General features: G+C 46.6%; 1 protein-coding gene and 1 pseudogene across 1 annotated transcript in view; one reads left to right on the top strand and one right to left on the bottom strand.

Moving 5' to 3' along the window:
- The window catches only part of LOC144099418 (cytochrome P450 3A14-like), a 77,283-nt gene that overhangs the window by 52,978 nt on the left and 3,985 nt on the right, over positions 1-20,320 (top strand). Inside the window, exons 11-13 of the mRNA XM_077632709.1 lie at positions 12,253-12,344; positions 16,986-17,126; positions 18,153-18,315. Coding sequence (XP_077488835.1) covers positions 12,253-12,344; positions 16,986-17,126; positions 18,153-18,315 — 396 coding nt within the window. The remainder of the gene's footprint in view (positions 1-12,252; positions 12,345-16,985; positions 17,127-18,152; positions 18,316-20,320) is intronic.
- On the bottom strand, positions 4,805-4,940 carry LOC144099615 (U2 spliceosomal RNA; annotated as a pseudogene).

The raw sequence follows: 20,320 nt of genomic DNA, 5'->3' as shown, positions 1-20,320 counted from the left end.
ATGTAATGAAGTTGGAGGCAAACGGCAGCGGACAGTCACTGAAGGAGAGGGATGTGAATGAGGAGCAAAGACGATGCAGCTCTGGGTCGTTGAGGTGTGCCGCCGCTATCTCCTGCACGTCCACTGGTGCTTCGGACACCATTGCACCGACACAGGAAAAGTGCATCAGTAGCAGAATTTTCCGGCCCATGAACGTGATTCAGACCCACTGCAAACTCGGAGATAAAGCACATTTAGCGGATCTCGCCTGCAGTTTAGGAGTTGTGATGCCGTTGGAAGACAAAGGTTTGGCAAACAAAATGCTTACGGTCTATTACGATCTGAAAGTCCCGGCCCTCCAGGAATGGCGAAAAAGCTTGATGGCGAGGTACGCCGCTAGGAGTTCTCGACCGAGGGTGCTGTATTTATCATCAGGTGGCTTCAGCTTTTCCGAGAAAAAACCGGGAGGCTGCCAACTAGAGACGTGCTGCTCAAGAACTGCGCCGAAGGCAATGTTTTATGCATCGGAGACGAGGCGCAATGGAGCGATAGGAACTGGGTGTATGAAGAAGGTGGCGTGTGCGAGCGCCTTCTTGACAGCAGCGAATGCAGATGAAGCGTCATCAGTCGACTCAAGTGGCGCAGCATGACCTTTTTTGGTAACGAAAAGCTTCGTCAGGGGATTCAGGGAATTGTCGGACTTCGGGAACAAGCAGCTATGAAAATTCAGAAGGTCCAAGAATTCTCTGAGCTTCTTAACTGACGCAGGAGGAGGAAAATCTTGAATCGCCTTGAGTTTGCGGTCGAGAGGCCGACTACATTGTGGACAAGATTGCCTAGGAACTCTAATGTAGCGACGCCGAAGAATCACTTGTTCGGATTGATGATCAGCCCATAATCATCAAGTCGATGGAATATGGCGCGCATGTATGATATCTCATAAAAAATGATATTTCAAATTATCGGCCACTCTCGTTCTTGCCACATTTTCAAAAATTTATGAAAAGTGCATCCATGAGCGCCTGATAGCATACCTTAATAAATATAATATACTCTCGCCATCTCAATATGGTTTTCAAAAAAACAAAACAAAAGAAGATGCACTTGTAAAAGTGAAAAATCAAATAATTTATATCCTTGATAGGAGGCTGGGCTGTACACCTTAAGTGTATTTCTCGATTTGCGAAAAGCATTTGATTCGGTAAAACACAATATCATGCTTAGGAAATTGCACAGATACGGCGTTAGGGGTATTAGCTTCGATCTCTTCCAGAGTTTCTTGACACTGAGAAAGCAGTACGTTTTGTTGGACAAAGTGAGGTCCCAAAAATTACTTACAAAAGCAGGGGTCCCACAAGGCTCAATACTGGGACCAGTTCTATTTCTGTTGTATATTAATGACATCACTGAGCTAAAACACACACCTGACATCACGCTATTCGCTGATGACACAAGCATATTTTTTACAGGTGGAAAAATTCAGGAAATAAGAGAGGAGATTATTGCCTATCTGGTAGAATTGTCGCAATGGCTGAAAAAAAATAAATTACGGCTGAATGCACAAAAACTAAATACATAGTATTCAGGCCCATCAACAAAAATCCAACTGATATTCAGGTAATGTTCGAAGACCATTACTTGGAAAAAGTGCAGGTGCATGAGTTCCTTGCAGTATGGTTTCACGAACATTTGTCTTGGAATTTTCATGTCAATCACCTAATTTCGGAACTCGCGCATACCGTTGCATGCCTAACCAAAATATCCTATATTTTACCTTTATGGTTGAAAAGATCTATTTATTGCACATTGTTTTATTCTAAATTGTTGTATGGCATGCTTGTGTGGGGTACTACCACCAAAGGTAATTATGAGAGAATATTAATTCTGCAGAAGCGCGTACTTCGAATCCTTGAAAACTACAAAGGCCCAATAAAAGACCTAGCCACGCAACCCCTTTTCTCTAAACATAACATCCTTCCAGGTATAAAAGTATACAATTTAAGGCTAATGCAATATATTTACAAAAAACAGTTGTGTACTGAAGAAATCTGCCATACTTCCTCGAAATATGAAATTAGAAACCCTAAAATAAAGATTAAAGAATTTAGAACTAACTATGGCAAACAGGGTATGGACTACCAAGTAGCCAAAATACTTAACCTACACGAATCTGATATTGACTTCAGCCAGCCAATCAGAGCTTTTAAAAGAACATATAAAGAATTATTGTTCTCCTCAAAATTATTTTTAGAGCCATGAATAAACTACAAGAATCCATAAACCTGTGTAGATGGCTATCATGTAGTCTGTAGCTGATATTCTGTTTTTGCACCACACAATATAAGGCTCAATTCTACCGGATGGTATTATTAGAAACTCTCACGAACATACTTTTTTATTTCCTTGATTTCTGACAACTGTTACTTTCGGCTGTAAATGAATGTATCTGTACCCTTTTTCCTTAACAAAATCCCCTAAGTGTACTTGTGTTGTACTGCTCTATTGTATTGTTTAACTGCTGTACTCGTGTTGTATTTGGTAGTGCGGGAATATGTTTGTGCTATTGAAACCGCGTAAGTGTTTTATGTAAAGAAAATGTGATTCTGCTGCTGCAGGCTGTACACAATTGGGGGCTAAGGCCTCGTCACGATTCCGAGCCTTTAGATTTACGCCACCCGCAGGGATTAATTGTATTACTTCCTGCAAATAAAGTTACTTACTATGAGAGCTTCATGCTGAGAACTGGACGAACTGGGGACGAGGAGGTCATCGATGTAAGCAATACGAAGTCGAGTCCTCGCGTAACCTCATTGATAGTTTGCTTAAAGGTCTGCTCGGCGTTTCGCAATCCTAAAAAGGCATCCTCGCCACTCAGAGTCCAAATGGTACAGAATAGCAGCCGGCTCCACGGGAACTTGATGGTACGCCTTCACTAAATCAGTCTCAGAGAAGAGCGTGCACGCAGCCTGCATTGATGTGAAGTCCTGAATAAGAGGAAGTGGATAGCTGTCTGTTAAGGTGTGAACTCTGATGACGCGGCGATATCCGCATGATCTCCAGTCGCCCGGATCTTTCTTTGGTATCATGTGGAGGGGCGATGCGCAGTTGCTCGAGGAAGGACGCACGATGCCGAGTTAAAATATGTGTTGAAACTCACAGCGAGCGACGGCGAGGCGTTCTTCAGACAGGCAGCGATGGCGTGCAGACACCGGAGGTCACGGTGAGCTGGGTGATGAGTGTTTCCCCGTTGACTCTCTGGTGTGTGGCTTCGTAAGATTGGGAAAACCAGCGCGAACTTTCGGGAACGGAGAAGCGGAGATGATAGCTCGAAGTGCACGAGGTGCGCGCTGAGATCTACGGTCTGATGAACTCGCATGTCGGCCGTGATTTTGAAGAAACTGAGTATTTCAGCGCTGAGAACAGCTTGCGAGATGTCAGCGATAATGAAAATCGAACGAAAGGTGCGGCGCAGTCCGAGGTTACGGGGGAGTTGATCGCTTGGAGCGAAAAAGTCTTTTCGTTGCGACGCCGATCTGCCCAAGAGGCCGCCATGACACTGACTTGTGCTCCTTTGTCGGTCAGGAGACGGGTACTGGTGATCTTGTCAGAGACATAAAAGAGGCGTTATGCCCGTCTCTCAGCACCATGAACTTCCCACCGTCAGTGGCTGGTCGCAGCGTTTCCTGACCAGGAGCACGGATGAGTGCACTTTCGGGCAGAGCTGCCGAAGTTACGGTGGTACCAGCAGACAGCTGAGAGTGAGGTGTCTGGCGACGAGTTGGATGGCTGGGGCTCCGGGGAGCACGAAGGTACCGGGGAGTGGCGGGTGACCTGAACCTTGGCGGAGGACGGCTGGAAAGGGCGCGAGGACATCGATGTGAATAACAATTAAGAGCGTCTAGTCCCCCTTCTATGATCGCAAGCTGGCCCGGCTGTGGAAGTAGCTGGTGGCAGAGGCCGCTGCAATGTGGTTGGGGTGTCTTGAGCAGTCCGCAACATGGTGAGCGAGTTCTCCGAGCTTGCAGAACTAGGCATCAGCCGCAGGCGCGAGGGAAAGCACCATGTTCTTGGGAAGACGCCAGAGAAACATCTCAAGCAGAAGAGTGTCCTGCTGGGCGGCGGGGTCTCCAAGCAACTGGAGCATGCGACAGAGGCGCTGCGAAGGACTGCTGTCACCGAGGTCTGTAGAGGTGAGTAGCTGCTGGAGTCTTCTGCGCTCACATGCGGACTTGCGGTCGACGATAGCCGCCTTCAACGTGTCGAAGGGTCGGGTCGTATCAGGCGAAGGAAGGACGTCCGCTAATTCCTCGGCGACGTCAGGAGGCAGGGAGAACATGACATGGAGAAACTTGGTCTCTTTGCTAATGATGCGCCGCAGCTGGAAATGCGCCTCAACCTGCAGACTGCCGGAACCAGTCGCGGGGGCTCTTGGGGCAAAATGGCGGCAGGTTGACTGGTTGGAACGCGGCCAACGAAGCGCTGCTAGGCAGACCGTCCTGTGTCATGTTGCCGCCTGTAGGAATGGTGGAAGAGCCAGCGGAATCCATGGAGGATGGGGTTGCGTGTTCGATGACGGGTCGCCAAATCTGTCGGAGCTAAGGCGGTAAAAAACCAGCTCAGACAGCGTTGATGTTCGGACTGTTTTTATTGCACTGCTCGTCCTGCAGCGGCCTTGCTTGCTTGCTGTTGTTGTCAGGAAAAATAAAAAGGAAATTGCACAGGCCTGCCCGCTTGCTCAAGGTGAGCCACAATGGCTGCCACGTGTTGAAAGTAGGAGAGTCGAAAGGGAGGAGAGCAAAGAGTGAAAGAAAAGGTGCGCGCTATAATGTCCCAGGCCGATCCCGGAGGCAGTGCAATTCCTGGCTAACTTGAGGCGGAGATGAAACAAGCTTCAAGCGCTCTGCCAAAATTCCAAAAATAAGTTTAATATATTGGATCCAAATGGGACGCGTAGGAGATATTAAATCAGATATCAGGTGATATCATGTGGCTTAGCGGGAACTTTTTTTGCTTGTTCGTCACCATCGCCTCGTCCGGGACTGCGACCAGAGCGCGGAGCGAGGGGCGCTACAGTCTCGTTCTTTCTGCCTCTGAAAATATGACACCTTTTCATGTTTCATTTTCCTAAGGCAACAACAATGTACTTAGGAAGGAAGCCAACTGTCACTAAAACAAAGGACCTTAGCCGAATTTTTCAATACTTTTAAATATGTGGAGCTGTTAAATGAAATATGAGTAGTGTAATAATTTTATCTTCGAAAGGCTATTGGCAAAAAGGTAGAAATAAGACTACCATATGCCGCATATGGAATCTGAACGCTACCACCAAATTTCTCATCCGGTGATATACCCACTGAGCTACGGTGGCGGATGTGCACACCGATACTTTCGGTGCCACTTATGTAGCGGGTACACTAAACGAGAGAGTGCTCACGAGCGCCACTCTTGTCCCTGGCGCCGGACGCTGTACCTCTATTACCGCAAGAGTCAATAGGAACGTGATCAACAGTAAGGGTGAAAGCTGTGCTAGGAATTTTTATTTTACCATTCGAATCAAGACTCCCAGAACCGAGGGCTCCGTTTGCGTTTGAGAATCCTAGACAAGTGAAATGAAAGGCTCGTTATGATATGACCGTTATGACCGGCCGTAATAAGTTTTCAGACGGATGACGTCGACCACCAGAAGGAACACAGATCTTCGCAACTTTTGAAAGCCATTAGAAAAGGCTTAATAGTTGAGGTCCCCAAGTGGCCTTATCAGTCGGTACGGTTCAAATATCGGCATAGTAGTTTTGTAGCGATAGATACACTACGCCACCTCTTCGAGCCTTCAGCGTGGCCGCCGCGGCCACCACTGGTCACGTGGTTGGTCACGTGATGCGCAGCAGCTGCTGCTGCCGGCGGCGCGGCGCGCCAGCGACACCGAGCTGCAACAGCTGTGCGCATGCGCCTTGTCAAGTGGGACTACGATGAAGAAGGAACGCCCAGCGAAACGGAGCGGCGAAAGACTGCCTTTGCAACCCGACTGAGCAAGTTCCACTCGGCGTCACTCCACGTTTAACCAGAGATAAACCACTGCCACTTTTTTTGCGGAGCCCTCATCGGTGAATAGGAAACCAGAACCATGCACTGTCTCTAGTAGGGTACGGAGCACAACGACGTAGGGAGGGTTCTGCATTGGGCATCCCGGACTTGTTTGTTTTGAATCCGCACCTGGCCAGCTTACGGGTCTCTTCGGTAAGCTGTCGAAAGACGTGAACATCAGCATGCAGGCTGTCGTCGTCCAGATGGGGTAACATGGCGTCCAGCATCATGCTTACTTCGCTTGTCGGCAACTAGGTCGAACGGTGACATGTTGGTATTTTCCTGTACCGGCGTATGACATTTAATGTGATCCTGAGGCGGGCCGGCATTACGAACGGCTGCGGCGTATTTCGCGGCCTGTAGAGGTCTTTATGAGAGAGATTCGGGTGGCATGAACGCCTGCTGCACTTTTTCAAGAGTCAAGTTCGAAAGTGAAGAAACTTACGGTGGCAGTGTAGTCGAAAAGAGCTTGTGGAACTCCTCGCATACGACGGACCGTACCATCTCACGGAGCATGCCACAACAATAAGCATCGACGACGGAGCAGCAATGAGAGAGGATGAGCGCTCGTTCTGCTAGGATCGCATCTTGAGCGTCTTCGTGGTGATGACTCGGGCATATTATTTTGATTGTGAAGGGGAGAAGGGGGCGGGGCTTCGCGCTAAGCCAACGACGGTTTGCTCTTTGATGCCCTTCATCAGATAACAGAGTTCAATCGCCTCGGTTATGTAGGGATCAACCAGACAGAATAACTTCGCCATGTCTTTGAAGTAACCTAGGACGCGCTTGATTGCGAGCGGAACCTGTGCCTGCAGGAGCAGCTCGGCTCTTTCCTTTCGTAGCTTGGTGGTGAAAGCTGCTAGAAATTAGGCTTTAAGGGAACTGCACATTATTATTGCGGTCTCCTGGTTTTCTAACGAGGTGCGACATACGTCGCCCAGAGAAAAAAAAACACATTAAGTAGAGTTTAGTCGTCAGCCCACCTGTTGTTTTGGGCAGCGAGCTGAAATTTCTCGAGCCAGCCTTGCGGGCATTCGCCTAGGAAGCGTTGCAAGGTCGGTAGCTCCCGTGACTGCTACAACACGAAAGACGGTGATGGGAATGCAAACCGCATGCTCATGGGGGGTTGCGTGGGTGCTGATGGGGATGCTGCAGTGTAGTTGACTGTATCCCCACGGTATGGTGAAATCGGAGAGGCTCGAACGCAGGGTGAAGACCTCGGAGCCTTCGGCTACCCTAGTGGGTAGGCGTAATCACTAAAATAGGAGATCCCAGGGGGATAGAATCTCGGCTTGTTGGAGGTGTCTGAAGCATGAGGTGCGCCATGCCGCACCTCCCCCGGACATCACGGGTAAACAAATGTTCCTGGGCAAAGACTAGAGAGGAAGAAAGACCACAGAGCGGCGGCCGGCTTGAAGAGGCGAACGGCTGAATGTCAACTGCTCAGGTTCCGCTTCAGGTTCCTCGGCTCAGGCAGACGCACGCTTGAGAACTGCGCACAGCGAAGACGAGGAATCAGTCGTGTAGTACGTATGAAGAAAACCAGTCAGCGATGTCAAGGAGCCTAGGAGGATGTTTCGAGTTTTTAAAAAAATTATCTTGTTCGTTAATGTGAAATTTAGAGTTTAGTTTTGTCCCTGAATGAGAGATAATCAGAAACTATTAGAAAAACAACCATACGTTGCCTTCGCCATCGTGCGTGACGACCTCCAAATTCCTTGTCTGCTGCTCTACGAACTGTTCTACCCAGTCAAGTTATAGGCAGCAACTTTTAGCTCTGGAGACCGTCCAGTATTCTGGTAAATAAAGAATTGAATTGAATTGACCTACGGCGGTGGCTGTCTAGTATTATGTTTTGGGGAAAATTGATCTCGTCTGTCCCCTAACCTTGAGAGTGTTAACAGCACCACCCTCGTCTATAGCGGCGGACGAAGTTTGTCGTGTGCTTCCGCGAGTGTCACGTGGAGATCTACGTTACGCTGACGGCGGAAGGCGCGTGGAAACCTTTTTATAATACCAAAGGAACCACGACCGCCACAACCAAGGCCCTCGTTAAGCTATTGAGGAGACAATGGAAGGTAATACAGGTAATGCAGGATGCACTACGATGGGGTGGGGGTGGCACTATGGATGGGGGTGGCACTGGTGTTCTACTCCTGAAAGTAAAGGTTGGACAGCGGCAATCGTAGCTCATTCGATAGAGCCCTGCAAGCAAAATTCGGAGGTCGTGGGTTGTGATCCTACCGGCGACTTGTGACTGTTTTACTTCGATAGCTGTTAAGCAGCTGTTTCTGTGTTTCGCATCGGAGTTTCTGTGTTTCGCATCGGAACATATAGTTGTCTTCGGCATAATCAGTTGGTGAGTTTCAATGGGAACCACTCGTGGAGCGGTTACCATGAAAGGTAGACGTGAGCATAGAAATGGGATACCAGTGTGCGGTTACAGCGAGAACCACTTATAGGGTGGGTGCACTGAGGTAGGAAGAGAGTATGGGAAGAGTTGGGGTATCCCCGACAGGTGGCTGGTTGCTGTAAAAGGAGGAGGATACGGCGAGAGTTAAGTAGGAGCAACCGATCGGTGGTCGCCACGAAAATCATCCGGAATGTAGCTGCCCTTATTGTGGAAAGAGGAGAGCATGGTGCAATTTTGGGAATGCGTAATCAGAGGGCGGTTATAATGGTAAACATACGAAACGTAGTTACCACGAATGGAGAGGGTTACCGTGAGAGGAGGAGGGCATGGCGAGAGAGTAGGAATGCGTACCACAGTACCCAGCCGGAACGTGGTTACCATGGAAGGAGGAGGGAGGGTAGGGAGAGAGCAGATAAATGTAGCACGGTCCATCGGCGGCAGCGTCTACAGAAAGCGCCACCCGACGTGAGGATCATCGCTGGTGCGGTGCTTCTGGAGCGGAGGAGTGGAGAGCAGACCTTGATGAAACACGACTATGAGTGGAAAACTACAACGGATATTCTAGAACTATGAGACATGTGGCTGCTCTCATACTCTCCACAGCAACGTTACGGGAACTAAAAATACCTTAACAGTTGCCACTCAATGTACCGAGAACCAGTAGTAACCAGCCTGGCAGTTTTAATGCGAGAGCATCACTTGGATCGTTGTGCGAAAACCTCGCCGTCGCCTGAAAACCTTGGCTGGCACGGGTGGCAGGTATGCGTGGCAGAAACGCCGCACACGAGTGACGTCATCACCCCTCCTGGAAGCGCGGAGTAGTACCGCCGCCGCTGAGGCAAGAGAGGCAAGCGCTCCTTCTCGCACTGCAGAATGCGACTCTCCCATTCTGTGCAGGGCAAGTTCACTTCCGCGATGAAGGAACACATGTTTGGGGGAGCCCGACGTCCTCCCTCGGGTCGTCCTCCCGTCATTAGAACAACAAAGCAGACTATGCTCGAGATAGAAGCGGCTGGCCCCGTCCGCCGCATGCACTGGGCGAGATGCCACTATCCAGCCTGACTTGATATGGTACATGCAGCAAACAGTAGCGCATCCCTCGGCGGGATGCCCCTGGAAATACAATGCTCCACGTAAACCGCGGTATTCATGGAAACTCCGGTGAGTTAGCCTACAGCCTTCGCAGAATGAGGTTGCTGCGCTATGGAGTCTTCGTCGTCCATGTTGAATCGCTCGCGTCTACATCATCAGGCGAGGCAGCAAAGCCTGGCCAGAGGCTGCTGGTCATTGCCGACGTAGAACGCGACCATAGGTACGCAGCGAAACGTGCGAAGGGAGCTGCTGGAGCGAAACAATGTTCACCACGTAAGTCCCCGTCAAGAAATGAGAGGCGCACCCATCGACATGCAATGCTCTCTCATTTACACATCATAAGAATGGCTTTTGTGTCCCTATAATTTTTTACACTTCGTAATCACTTAAATTTCAGAGATACAATCATTACACTATTAATTTCTATTGGTAAACAGCACATATTTAGGAAAAATTCGAAGGATTCTCCAATGCTCAGCGAAGATTAGCGCGACAGAACAAGACGAGGGCAAGAGGGTAACTCACACATAATGCGCCATTCTTCGCTTAACACGTGCCACCAACTTACCCAAACCTTTACACTGCACATTTGTTCTTTCGTTTCGGTGACTTTTGGTTTCGTTGATATATATGTCATACGAGCATCTCTTCCCATGTCCGCTCATTGGCCTCACACATATAGCTAGGCAAAGATAGGCGTCTGCACAGGCTTTCAAAATTTCTACAAAGACAGGCGCATTAATATCAGCCACATATTACAGACGTTGTGTCTGCGAAATAAATTTGGTTCGTAGCGGCACCTCGCACAAATCACGATATGTAGATTATTTGTTTCAGCCTTCCACAAGCACTCAATAAAGTACACCTCATTGCAGGAAACCTGCGTAGATTACAGAAAAAAAAGACATGGTCCGAGTTATCGCATCAGGCAGGTGCGAATAATGTTTTTTTGAGTGTATCATTTTTCTAGTCACATGTCTAGTTTCATTTTTTTCATTTATTTTCTGCCATTACATGATATTTTGTTGGTTATTTCAGTTTTTGTGATGTTTTGTTGTTAATGGTACTCATTCCCTTGCTGTCACTGTCGGTGTAGATGTTTGTTCTATGGGAGGTAGGGCCTGTCAAGCCACAAAACCATGGCTTTTTTCCCGTCTCCCTTATCACAGTTTGTTGTACAGCATTTTTTGTCGTATGTTTCTATGACGTAAAATTTTGGCTGTGGTAGAATAAAGAAACTAAAACTCAAACCATCAGTGTCGCCCGCTTTTTAAATTCGAAATACCGGATAGCACCTATTGCTCATTTACCGGTTTCTAGTGTGGTTATAGTGTAAAGCACCTGATGAAGAACTGCTTATAGCGATATTGGTGAAGAAATTATTGATGTGTTAGCAAGGTCATTGTGAGTCGGTATTTGTCCATTAACTTTCAGCGAATCCAGAAGAGGTCAGATAGGCTGGATTTAACTTCTGCAAATGAATTCTGGTGTTCGGCTCTCGCAGATCTTTGTTTTTTAGTAACTTTTGTCGATATTGCTTAGTGATGAGATTTAATGCACAGGTACTAGGAAATTTTTGATTATTCTTGTGTCCTATTTTGTTTTCATAGTGTGGTTTGCAAAATTGATGGTTTCTGGATCTCGGAATTTTATCGTAAAGTATGCACTATAAAATAGCTTAAGCATAGCAGTAAACATTTCATATCCCTACTTTGAATCTTTTAACGTTTCGATATGCTGCCACCAGCACACTCATTTATCGCTTCAGACAAGGCATTTAGGAATGGGCTGGTAATGGTTTAATAAGCCATCTCATTACCGCTTTTTTTTTCAAATTCTCGCCTGGCGACGCGGGTATATAGCAGGAGGTGGTCCTTAATAGAAGATGATACCAAGCCAGTTTTAGTCGTTAATGACACAGTATTAGCAATAAGACGGTCAAGTACCGAATTAAATTCTGTAGTAGCTATCGCAGGTTGAATATATTTGGACACTGCGTGAATTTTCTTAAATATCTAGTTGTTTCGTTAGTATTGCATATGTTTGTAATAAAATCACAAACTATATTTTTTTGCTCCATATGCAGCAATTTCGGACAAAAGCATTTTTGAGCGGGAAACCGTTTAAGAACGAATTTTTTCATGTTTTAGATTTCAGAACAGGAATGAATATATCGGCAGAGCACCCAACGGCAGTCTTGTATTTTTTTCTATTCACGTTTTGTTATCGTCAAAAGCGTTACTCATTGGCTTTAGATGGCAATCTTAACTGTTCGATGCGATAGCTGAAAACACTTTTTTAGAAAGACTCTGTTACATATCAGAATATTGGATCATTACCTTCAATATTTTCATAACAGTGTCTTACAGTTTTCCAATTTTAAAAATTTAGCAGGGAAATGCTAGACTTTGTCCATAATATCTGGTGCCGGGTATTTTTTGCCCTGGATCATAAAGAGTTTAGGAAGAACGTATCTCTTATTACCCTTGCAAATCGTTATATTCTGTGAGCAGAAATGAAAAGCTTTTCGCATTTTTAGAGTTTGAAACTGATACCTCTCGCTTAGGGGTTTATCAACTATGTTGAGAGCTTTCTAAAAAAACTGAAAGCATTGAGGTTGACCTTTCAAGCGAGTGCGGTCTCTCTAAACGCCTGTGAATTTTGTTTTCTGCATTTCATATCAGGGAAAGCTAGAATTCGACGCACTCGTGAAACAGCTGACCTACTTGGACCAGGTGATCAACGAGACGCTGCGTCTGTATCCGCCTGGTCTCACGTAAGCTTCCTGTGAACTTTACTGGCTGCGTGTTTTGTTAAGGATCGCAAACGTTCTAACCGTGCATTTTGACAACTTGATTTTGCAGATACGTTTGCTGTCTTTCTCCGAAAAAAACTTTTAACTGCACGGATTGCGTTTCATGATGTTATGATATCATGCACGGACCACCTAGGCTGGATAAAATGGCTGTCTCAACTATGCACACTTCTAGCTAAATCCGGTGCACGTGTACGGGTGGCTTTGTTCAGCTCCAAAGGGCCACAATGCTCCAAACTTCTACACTTATGCAACCTTTTTGGCATCACGTCTCTGGTCAGTTAAGAGTAGCTCTGCGTAATTTAGCACTACGTGACGGATGTGAGTGGTAGTAATCACAAATGGCAGTGTTTGTTTCGACACAAGCTATATTTTTTGGTTGACCAGGAATGCAATTTTTTTAGTGATTAGTAATATGTTCGTGGAGGAAGTATAATTGAAAGGCATAGAATTGTAGCTCTAATCTAGAGTCATCTGAAATGCAGAGACGAGCCAGTATATGGTGGAGCGCGCTTTTGGCTTGATGCCGCTCTTAGCTGAGTGTGGGTGCATCTGATTCTATGTCGCAAATCTTTACTTTCAAAACACAGAACTTCTGAAAGTGATTGGCTGCGCCTATGCTGTATGTTCATGCGGCGGCCTGGGCTACTCTTGAACACCTACCAAATACCACTGTTGTCCAGCTGTTAGGCTTGGTGGCCACCTGCGCCTACAGCACATACCCCGTCATTCTGGAAGAATATAGAACTTTTTACGCATAGCTTCGAAGATTCGAAATGAATCTGGTGGCCTCTGGCCTCCCAAACAAAGTAATAAAGATTAGTGTCAGAGCATTTGAGCGTTAACATATAAACTGCTGTAAGCTTAGCAGCAGTATAAATAAATATATGATTAGCAACGCATATAATGCTGCGCACAAGAAGACTCAACGCAGTACGTGCGGCTGCACTCAAGAAGCGCATACCATTCCTTTTTTTTTTTGCGGCGATACGAAAGGCCTGCTTGCTAGGAAGAGGAGGAGGAGGAAGAGGAAGAGGCTTGAATTAGACAGCAAAACTTTTATTGTACAGCAGAAAGGGGTTTTTAGGCTTCCCGCCTAGAGGAAGACAAAGTGGTCTTGACTTTTGGCAGCGACTTCGGCCAGTGGGACGCCTTCAATTTGGATCTATGAAGAAGAGCTAAGTAGTGAAGCTTCTCATTGGTCAAGTAACTTTATTTCGTGGCCCTCCGGAGTGACAAGAGGGCATTTCCAAAGGGCATGATTAAGGTTAGTTTTATTTTTACAGAACTTCCATAGATTTGAATATTAACCCGGGAAATAAAGACTTTAAATATATTCGTTCGGAAATGTATGCGTTTGCAGGCGACGCCAGTGGTGGTCTGGTTTTGGTTATGATTTTGTTGCCTGGGGGGAGGGGGGGTGCCCGGTCCTGCTATCTGAATGTTGTGTAATATACGATACCTATATGTGAGGCTCTCAGTACTATCTATAGCTCTGAAAGCGACACCTCAAGGAAGCTCGTGAGATGCTTCATTACCAGCGAAGGATGCGTGCGCTGCTGTCCTTATTGCTTTGAATTCCTCCACTGCGGTCGGCAAGATTGCGTTCGTCAACAGGGGATCCTCCATTTGGCGAAGTTCATCGCTGCAACCTTGGAATCGCAGACTATAATTTCCGCCTTCATGCTCGCAATCCCGAGGGCGATGGCAGCTTCCTCTGCAATTTCCGGGCAGCTCGACGTGATTGAGGCGCCGGTTCAGAGATGCATTTCGGCTCTATCTACCATTTCACCCACAGTTAGCTGCGTCCACTCAGGCGCCGTCTTCCGTGCAATAGGTTATGAAACGTCTGCCGAGGGCTTCAGCCCGTTTCTCTCTGCGATCCCTGTGGTGAACGGGATGCGTGTTCTTAGGTTGTGGTGGGGTCAGCCTATAACGCACACTTTTAAGCATATCTACTTTTCGAGCCAGTTGATTTGCATAATTCATTCCTAGTGCACCTGCGATCTCCTTACCCGTGACGCTCTCCGAGAGACATTCGCACTGCGAAATTTTTGCGGCTTCTACAATTTCGTCCAGCGTGCTGTTGAGACTCAGTTCTAGTAGCTTTCAGCAGGGGTTTTGGATGGGCTACCCCAGCGCTTGCATGACACACCTGCGAATAATTCCGTCGAGCTTTTTCTTTTCCGCTTCCTTTGGATTAAAGAAGAGAGCTACATATGCTATCCTTCTTTTTACGAAGGCTTGTACGAATCTAATTAGATTTCTTTTTTTATTGCGTATCGCCTGCTGGCTTTCGCAAGAAGGAGTCGCATGGTTTATTTCGTGCAGAGATTCAATTTATTTCCTGTTTCACCAATGAAGAGAAAGAAAAAGAATTGGCAGAGACACTTAAGACTGCTTACGCGTGGGAAGGCGAAAAAGGATTGCTGTCCCTGGGTGCATTGCCACCCACCAACGCTCGCACAAGGACCGCCCACCCACCCACACACACACACACACACACACACACACACACACACACACACACACACACACACACACACACACACACACACACACACACACACACACACACACACACACACACACACACACACACACACACACACACACACACACACACACACACACACACACACACACACACACACACACACACACACACACACACACACACACACACACACACACACACACACACACACACACACACACACACACACACACACACACACACACACACACACACACACACACACACACACACACACACACACACACACACACACACACACACACACAGAATATACCCCGTTTTCGCACCGATTATAAATTACAGTTGTCTGATAATCTGCCTCATGTTTTAAACACATATTAACATACAACGGGATATACAAAAGCTGAGCTGAGGAAATATTTTGTTCAAATCCCTCCACTTGTTGATTGTTGAACGTTTGCTTGAGTGTTAATGTATTTTACTTTCTACATATGTATGACCATTTCAGTGTTCTCAATTTTGAACATTTTTGAAATCAGTGTATATATGTGTCGAGTGTTTTCTTGATTTAATCTACTACTGTTTGTGTGACCGGTTTTGCAAAATATCTTATACCGGTCGTGTGCTACTGCTTGTAGGGGTTTCCTGGACCCAATTAATCGAGCTGCCCAGGCAGTTTTTAGCCAGGAAACCCTCCAATTGAACCTGGAAAATAAACTTATTGACTATTGACTATTGACACACACACACATGCGCGTATAGGACATCACCCGGAACGCTGATGAAAGGTTCTATCACAATTTTATTACGAAAATTGTTGTCGAAAGAAAGAAAGAAATAGCACAGCAACTGTCTTCCATCGAGGTGAAGACCTGCACAGCGCCTTAAAGAAATTGGAAAGAGTCTGGGAAGAAATAAAATTCACTGTACATATGTCGCTGGTTCGGATCCCTGTCGCAAGCTAGCCTCTAACTTGAGCCGCACATGTAATCTTATGCAACTAGAAATCATATGACTGCACCCGGTCGCTCCACAGAAATGGTTGCGTATCTATTTTGGTACGAATGTAGTCGGGAAAACAGGCACGCTATTGAAGTCGGAAGTCCTTTACCGGACTTCCAACAAACTCCCCTTGCCTCTTTGCCACCAGATCCACTTCTGACACATTTAACGTCTTCAGTCTTCCTCAGGCAGCGTACACGTGCTCTCAATCCCCCGTGTACCTATCCCTTTGCCCCCAATCTATCACGGGTGTAAGAGGTCTGTCTGAGGCAGCTGCGGGTCGGTATGGCCCTTACGCCTGCAGTTTGCTACCAGTGGCAAAATGAGAAAATTCCTGCCCCGGAAAAATGCCCTCACTGCGAAGGACACGCTTCCGACACCACTGTCCGCCACCTATTGTGGAAACGCCTAGGAACTTCGCTGGTGCGCGCTAGGGTTCTTCAAGAGGCAGGCCTGTCTTCAAACAATGACTCCAACTTCTACTCGTAGCTAAGGGAAAACATTTAGGCCCGAAGATTATGTTACTTTTTATACATAACAGAACTTCATGCTTTTTGTAACGTATTTTGACGTTCGTTACTGACATCACGTTTTATGCAGTGCGGCACATTAAGCGTCACCAATAAATTAATAAATAAGTCGGCCAATGAAGAGTGTATATAGACTCACGACGTGTGTATGACTGTCTGAAGCGGCAGTGCTCAGCATGGTGTGTTCGTCATACAGCCACTTTGGGATGTCACCCTATTTTTACCCTGGGATAAAAATAGGGTAACACACGCACACAAGCTTCCGGCTGTTCTCATGATAGGGCTAGTAATGAATTCGCTTTAAAACTTATTTAGGGCCAGCCGTAAGGCCCAGTTAAAAATGGGCTGAAACCCGCTGATCATCTGCTGAGCCCAGCGGAGGCCAAGCACTCCAGAAAAGAGGGCGAGGGCAAGGAAGAAAGGACAGGTGATGGCAGTGTTACATGAATCCAGAATGTTTTCTAGGTTTTCTGCAAAGGAGGCGCCTCAGGAACGTGCATTTTTTTTAAAGGAGAAGGCAGTGCGTGCACTGTTCCGCGCATTCTTGAGGGCGTGTTCGTCATTTTGCAGGTTTCTGACAAGGCAAGCCAAGAAGGATTTTGAATACAAGGGCACAAAGTTCAAGGCCGGAACCTGCTTCATGGCCCCAATCTACCAGATTCAGAGGGATCCTCGATTTTGGCCCGACCCCTCGCAATTCAACCCAGACAGGTGCGATCTCATCTATTCCGGGAGCGTTCTTATGCCGTCGAGTCGATTGCTAACGCTTAGGCCCAGACTCCGAGGCAAGAATGGCCGGTTGCCAGCGAGCGCTTTTATCACCTGAGACGGCGCGAACACGCCGTTCCGGCAGCCGTCAAAAAAGGCCATTATGCTCATTCTTTTTTATTGAGCCTTGGGCTCCTCAGGAGACTGGCAAATAAATATTTTCGAGCCGAACTTTCGTAACTTTGAAGAGACAGTAAACCAGAGGCTGAGAGCACATCCCATAAATCTCGGGGTTGGGTGTTGTGCCCGTGATCATGGAATCATAAGTGCAGTACCTGTCTCACTGCAGGCGGAGAGGTTAACAACGCCATGAAGAAAATGGATGAGGGGGCGCCGCTCCTCCGTATAGTCCGGCGCCGTACGTGAACATAGACATCGTATTCTTTTTTCAGCGTTCACTGTTCAGAAACATTAAGCCCTTTGCTGAGCGGTGTATGAGAAAAGGGTAAATGCGAACGCAAAGACTTATGTAAAACTAACATGAAACTGTCGATCACACTTCCCGTAGTTTTTACTGGCAGTGATAATCCAGATACTGACGAAGCAGTCACATGCTCCGTTCCTGAACGGCTGAATGGAGCCCGTTTTGAACCAGAGCGGTGGCCGGAGCACAATTACCTCGCATGTCATTTTTATAGTAAGAACTGTGAGAAACATAAAAGGTAAAAAACACGAACAACTGTGTCCAGCAACCATCAAACGTGAACGTTGCCGGGGTAGTTCACAGATAGAAGAGATACTCGAGACAGATGAGGGGATGTTTAGGGTGCAAAAACATGCGTACAAGCTTTTGGGAATATGCAAAATACTGGGTATTTTAGAAATATGACTCCATTTAACGAAGTGCCGATGAAGTTTTTCGATAGGTAGCAGAATCATTTTGAACGAAGTTTTGAAGTCTTTAACTTCGACTGTTCTTTTACTGCTGCATTTTACATGTTTATAAAACGCCCTGCGTTCTAACCGCAGATTCGCTCCTGAAAATGAAGCCCACTTGAAAAAGACCGCCTTCATGCCCTTCGGTTTGGGGCCGCGACTTTGCGTCGGAAAAAGCATGGCGGTATTGAAAATGAAGGTTACCATAGCAAGGCTGCTTATGAGATACCACTTGGAACTTGGTCCTTCTCAAACGGTGAGAGAAAACATCTTCTCTAGAGAAGTGTTCAGTATATAAATCTAATGTGTTCACTACAAACATTTAGCCTTGCACTGCGGACAAAACTAAGCAGTAGTTATCTTCAGTGGATAAAGGCCGCGCTCAATAAAAGAATACAAGTCCTAAATTGAATTTCAGTTCACATGGTGGATATTCTTCCAGGATTTGTAGAGAAAATACCGAGTTATGAATCATGGCTGCCGGTTTCTGTGCCCTTAATTACATACACGCGATGCATGCCCAGCAATTCTGGACAAAAGAAAATTTTAGCGCAAAACCGTTTATGAACACAATTTTTATAAAACGCCTCAAGCTGCGTCCCACCCGCAACAAGATCAGTTCTTGTAAAGGGCCACGTTGATTAAGTAAAGAATGACTGAACTAAACACGTTTTAGTGGCATTCCAAATGTTAAAGCAAACTGTATATTTATAAACGTATATATCCGAAAACAGCCGCCCGAGCTTATTCATATAAACAAAAAGGACGAGGGCAACATCTATTGTGCAAGAACGATACTTCGTCCGACCTCCATGCGCCTATTTTGGCTATATTTGGTGAACAACGTACACATGTTTTCGCCACAAGCCCATAATATAGCTTTTTTTCTCTCGCCTACAAGCGGAATAACGTTGAAGGAAATTGAAGAGCATTTATTACTTTTCTGTAATGATCTCGGATACTGACGAAAAACATACCGAACTTCGGTGCTGATGCCAATTTGAGGAACTTTTCTGCCGGATTTTCGACATGATTTCTTGCAAGGGTTGTGAAAAACTGCCCCCCACCCCCGCCTCCCTAGCCGCCATACCTGATGCTGCCAGTTTGATGAAAGTCACCTCTGATTACACGCGTCTTTACTACTCATGCCTTTGCGAGGAAAACGGCAATATGTGACAAAATACTCAGTAGGAGCATATCAGTGAAACTTCCTGACACTGTGTTTTAATCCCTTTTGCTTAAAGGGCCACAGAAAGGGGTCTTTGAGCTTGGCTTTAAAATAATTGCACTATGTAGAGTAGAAGCCACCGAGCGCCCATTCCACGTACGAGACCTCAGAAGCGAGTGGGAAATTTACAATACATTTTTAAAAATTCCTGCTTTCGCACCTCGCAGCGACGCGCGGTGCCGGGCTTTCGCATGAAAACCTTGCAGACGACGTCACGTCTTGCAAATGACGTCAGCAGCCGGGGGTTATCATTGGTGTACAGCGCCACATTACGTCACGTCACGCGCTACCGCGGCTGCGGCCACTCCGCGCGCGCCGCAGGTGGCTGAGGTACGGAAGGTGCCCAGTGAGTGGGGCCGGCGGAGGAGCGCCGCCGTTTTGGCGTGCGAGAGGAGAGGGAAAGGCGCGAAGACGCGGAAGTTCAAATTTTTTCTGCATAAAGCTCAGCTTCCACAAAACGCATTAAAATAATTCGTGGGGGGGGGGGGATAATTGTGAACCGTCGTATTTTAACATCTCACACATATCGCACCTTGATTGGGACCCCCTTTTGGGGTCCCTTTAAGATAACATTATTCCTGCCAAAAGTTTTTATGCATACAGTTTCACCTTTTTGTGCGTACATATTAGAGGAATTATGTCACTTGCGCGGGGGGCTACGAAGCTTCTCCAGACATTTTTTTTTCTCAATAGCATGGATGGAGGGTGCTTGCCGGGATAGTAATTACTCTTTCGCTTTCGACTCCTGCACAAACAACCGTCCACCATAAAAAAACCGGCCGCGAAACAGATTTTTCAAAGTTGGGATATGCGTGCACAGTTTAGGGTTACTCTTAGTGATATCACCCGGGTCCGTAGTGTTTGGAAAATTATCTTCTAGATTTTTTGCAACAAGGCACCAATAATCTCCCCCGCCCCCTCCCCGTACACACGCATGGCTGAGTTAAAATACCTACCTTTTTTAAAATAGATTGAGTACTTTAAGGGCAAATGTTCTCGGAAGAATAAATGAATTTTAAGTTTTTCATGAAAT

The sequence above is a fragment of the Amblyomma americanum genome, chromosome 7, assembly GCF_052857255.1.
Source record: "Amblyomma americanum isolate KBUSLIRL-KWMA chromosome 7, ASM5285725v1, whole genome shotgun sequence".
NCBI classification, from domain to species: Eukaryota; Metazoa; Arthropoda; class Arachnida; order Ixodida; family Ixodidae; genus Amblyomma; species Amblyomma americanum.
Note: the sequence above shows the minus strand (reverse complement) of the source record. Positions and strands in the feature narration are given on the sequence as shown.